The sequence below is a fragment of the Lithobates pipiens genome, unplaced genomic scaffold, assembly GCF_037356315.1.
Source record: "Lithobates pipiens isolate NorthernLeopardFrog02 unplaced genomic scaffold, aLitPip1_a1.2 Scaffold_8, whole genome shotgun sequence".
Lineage (NCBI taxonomy): Eukaryota > Metazoa > Chordata > Amphibia > Anura > Ranidae > Lithobates > Lithobates pipiens.
The window spans coordinates 626,404,082-626,408,061 of NW_027507903.1; the positions used below are offsets into that span (position 1 = coordinate 626,404,082).

The 3,980-nt window shown below is 41.7% G+C and overlaps 1 protein-coding gene across 1 annotated transcript; it reads left to right on the forward strand.

Annotated features, from left to right (window-relative positions):
- Positions 1–488: 488 nt before the first annotated feature.
- LOC143963969 (olfactory receptor 1468-like) lies at positions 489–1,575 on the forward strand. The gene has a single exon (XM_077473696.1). It carries the CDS (start codon positions 489–491, stop codon positions 1,452–1,454), a length of 966 nt encoding a protein of 321 aa, XP_077329822.1. The 3' UTR covers positions 1,455–1,575.
- Positions 1,576–3,980: the final 2,405 nt, after the last annotated feature.

Genomic DNA, 3,980 nt, shown 5'->3' on the forward strand with positions numbered 1-3,980 from the left:
TGTGACTTATCCCTGATACACACTACTATTTTTTTTTTTTGTTCAACCCAACAGGACCTTCCTTGCTGTGCTATTTTGTTCTGACAGGGGGGAGATCCCCCCTCCGCCAAAACACTTCGGTCAGTGCTTTCAGCCATTGGCTGAAAGCGCTTATTGGGAGCCAGTCTGCAGGCCTTTTTACTGCCAGCTTCTGTCGGACCGGCTGCCATACACACAGGGCAAATTTTGGCCAGTTTCTATTGAACCAGCTGATGCCGGCCCATGTGTACTAGGCTTTCGTTATTAGAGGCTGTCATTGTCCTGCCTTCACTGTTGCTATCTCCCATCACCTCATCTTTCTTCTGATCTACTTTGATCTCATATTTATTTTCTTTCATTTATCTCTCCCTTTCTCCTCTCTATTAAAATTCAGCTCAAATCTTTTTTTGTAACATGGAAAAAGCTTAAAAAAAAAAAAAAAAAAAACTCTTATTTTCTATTCTTAGGTTATGGATGAGAAAAACAAGACCATCTTTGCTATCCACCTCTTAGGGCTTCAGACTCCACAATGTTTAAAGTTTTTTGTATTCTTTTTATTTCTTCTGTTTTATTGTGTGACAATATGTGGAAATTTTCTGATCATCACACTGGTGTCCTATAGCAAAACTCTCCATTCTCCCATGTACTTCTTCCTCTCCCAGCTCGCTGTATCAGATATCTTATTAACAACAGATATTCTTCCTAACTTGCTCCATGCTGTTTTGGAAAATACCACTATCGTTTCCATTTCTAATTGTATCACCCAGTTGTATTTCTTTGGTGTCGCAATAACGTTTGAGTGTCTTTTACTGACAGTGATGTCTTATGACAGATATTTGGCCATCTGTAAGCCACTGCATTATACTTTGTTAATGAACCATCAGTTTTGTTGGATCACAATTATCACAAGTTGGAGTTTAAGTATTTTAGCAGTATTGACTTACACTTTAGACATGTCAAAATTAAATTTTTGTGGTCCCAATATTATTGATCATTTTTTCTGTGATCTTGACCCAATCCTACAACTCTCCTGCTCCAGTACCAACCTTGTTCAACTATTAGTAACGCTATCAACCATATTCTGTGCTGTCATCCCATTTTTTGGCATCATTATCTCATATGTATATATTATTGTCACCATTTTTGAAATCCCATCCATTACCGGCAGACAGAAAGTTTTCTCAACATGCAGCTCCCACCTGACTGTTGTCTCTATTTTTTATGGTACCCTACTTTTTGTGTATTTGATACCTAGCAGAGGACAATCATGGGACATCACTAAATTTGTGTCATTACTGTACACTGTAGTCACCCCTATGCTTAATCCAATTATATACAGCCTGAGGAATAAAGACCTGAAAAATGTTGTTGTTAAAATTATTGACAATGTTTGGAAATTATATTTCTGTAGTCATCAAAATATGGAAATGTTTTAAAGGCTTGTAAAATGTGATCTTGTAATTAAACGTTATGTAATATGTACAGTTATGAATTTAAAGATAGCTAAACAGTGACAAATGTGTGTATGTTTTGTATTCAAATGTAAAATGCATTGTAAATGTACAAGTTTTTTTTTTTTTCCGTGTATGTTTCTATACAACTTAAAAAAAAAAAACAATATATATATATATATATATATATATATATATATATATATATATATGTATATATTTGTGTGTATATATATATATAGATATATATATATATCTATATATATATATATATATATATATATATATATATATATATTCATATATTCATGTCTGCTTAGTGTGTGTTGAAATTACCATTTGTAGCCATCATAGGAAGGCTGAAAATACAAAGCCACATTATTTGGGAACCAGGAACAGATTGTTATCAATTTTTAAGAGAAAATACCTGAGAAAAAACCTTTATGAAAATAAAGATAGGGTTGCGCCAATAGTGATGGCCGAACAGTTCGCCTGGCGGTCGTTTCGCGGTCCGCCCGTTCGGCGGACTATTGGCGTAGTTCGCCCGGCGGACTTCCGCGTTTACTGTGTAAAAGAACTTTGACCTATGATGACACATCCATCATGGGGTACAGGACAGCCAATTGAGACATTACAGCACATGGACACTTGGACATTCCCCCTAAACTATAAATACACCCGATCCGGCGGCCATTTTACATTCTTTCTTCTGTCACTATAGGGAGAGGTTGCTGTGTGGAGCAGGGAGAGATTGCAGTGACCCAAATCGCTAGCTATTTGGTACACAAAAGTTATTTTCAGGACTGGTATAGGTGTTAGGTGTAGTTCAGGATAGGCAGTGCTGTGCTAGTGATTGTTGCAGCAGTCTGAGTGTCTTTTGTCAGTTTAGAGAAAGGGACAGGACGGTGTGTGCTGCAGGGAGAGTGAGTTTAATCATTAGCTGTTACTATCAGTTCCACAAAAGTGCTATTCCAGTAACCAGTTATTGTTCCAGCAGCCTCTGTTTTGTCAGTTTCTATAGGGACAGGCAGGAAGCAGTGTGTCAGGCAGTGAGGGTCAGTTTAAACAGTAGCTGTTACTATTAGTTCCACAAAGGTTCTTTTCAGGACTGGTGTCAGTGGTATGGTAATAGGCTTGTACACGTATAATATTCTTTCTTCCAAATATAAAAATAATATTATACTTGACTGCTGCCCTTCTGCTGCAGTCTGCTAATCAGTCACAACTCACTTGTTCCACAAAGCTCTTTATCAGGACTGGTAACTTGGTCTGTCTAGGGTGCTACAGTACATAGGGTTGAGTGAGGTACAGTCTGCTATTCTGTAAGGACTGGCATCGGTCCACAATACATAGGGTTGAGGTGCACTACTGCTGACCGCTGCCCTATACTGCAGCAGTCCTTCATCGGTATAGGGACTGAGAGTTTTGTCACAGGGTCATTTAAAAAATGACAGGCAGAGGAAGAGGCAGGCCCTTCCGCAGGGGTGGTATACAGGGGTGGGTCATATTTCTACTGGGGCTGCTTATTATGAGGGGCTCCCACCATCCCTGTGCTATGCTAACATCCTCCTGGGGCTGCTTATTATGAGGGGCTCACAGCATCCCTGTGCTATGCTGACATCCTCCTGGGGCTGCTTATTATGAGGGGCTCACACCATCCCTGTGCTATGCTGACATCCTCCTGGGGCTGCTTATTATGAGGGGCTCACACCATCCCTGTGCTATGCTCATTATGAAGGGCTCCCGCCATCCCTGTGCTATGCTCATTATGAGGGGCCCCCACCATCCCTGTGCTATGCTCATTATGAGGGGCTCCCACCATCCCTGTGCTGTGCTGACTTCCTCCTGGGGCTGTTTACGGTGCAGGTATCAGTGATGTATATCACGGTGCTGATGTCAGTACTCTCTATCACGGTGCTGCTGTCAGTGCTGTATATCACGGTGCTGGTGTGAGTGCTTTATGTCACGCTGCTGATGTCAGTGCTCTCTATCACAGTGCTGCTGTCAGTGCTGTATATCACGGTGCTGGTGTGAGTGCTTTATGTCACGCTGCGGATGTCAGTGCTCTCTATCACGGTGCTGCTGTCAGTGCTGTATATCACGGTGCTGGTGTGAGTGCTTTATGTCACGCTGCTGATGTCAGTGCTCTCTATCACGGTGCTGCTGTCAGTGCTGTATATCACGGTGCTGGTGTGAGTGCTTTATGTCATGCTGCTGATGTCAGTGCTCTCTATCACGTGCTGCTGTCAGTGCTGTATATCACGGTGCTGGTGTGAGTGTTTTATGTCACGCTGCTGATGTCAGTGCTCTCTATCACAGTGCTGTTGTCAGATCACTCTATCACGTTGCAGGTGTCATTGCTGTATGTCACGCTGCTGATGTCAGTGCTCTCTATCACAGTGCTGTTGTCAGATGACTCTATCATGGTGCAGGTGTCATTGCTGTATGTCACGCTGCTGGTGATCATCTCCTGCACCCTCTTCTTTGCCTACCCTGGTCCCTGACCTTCCC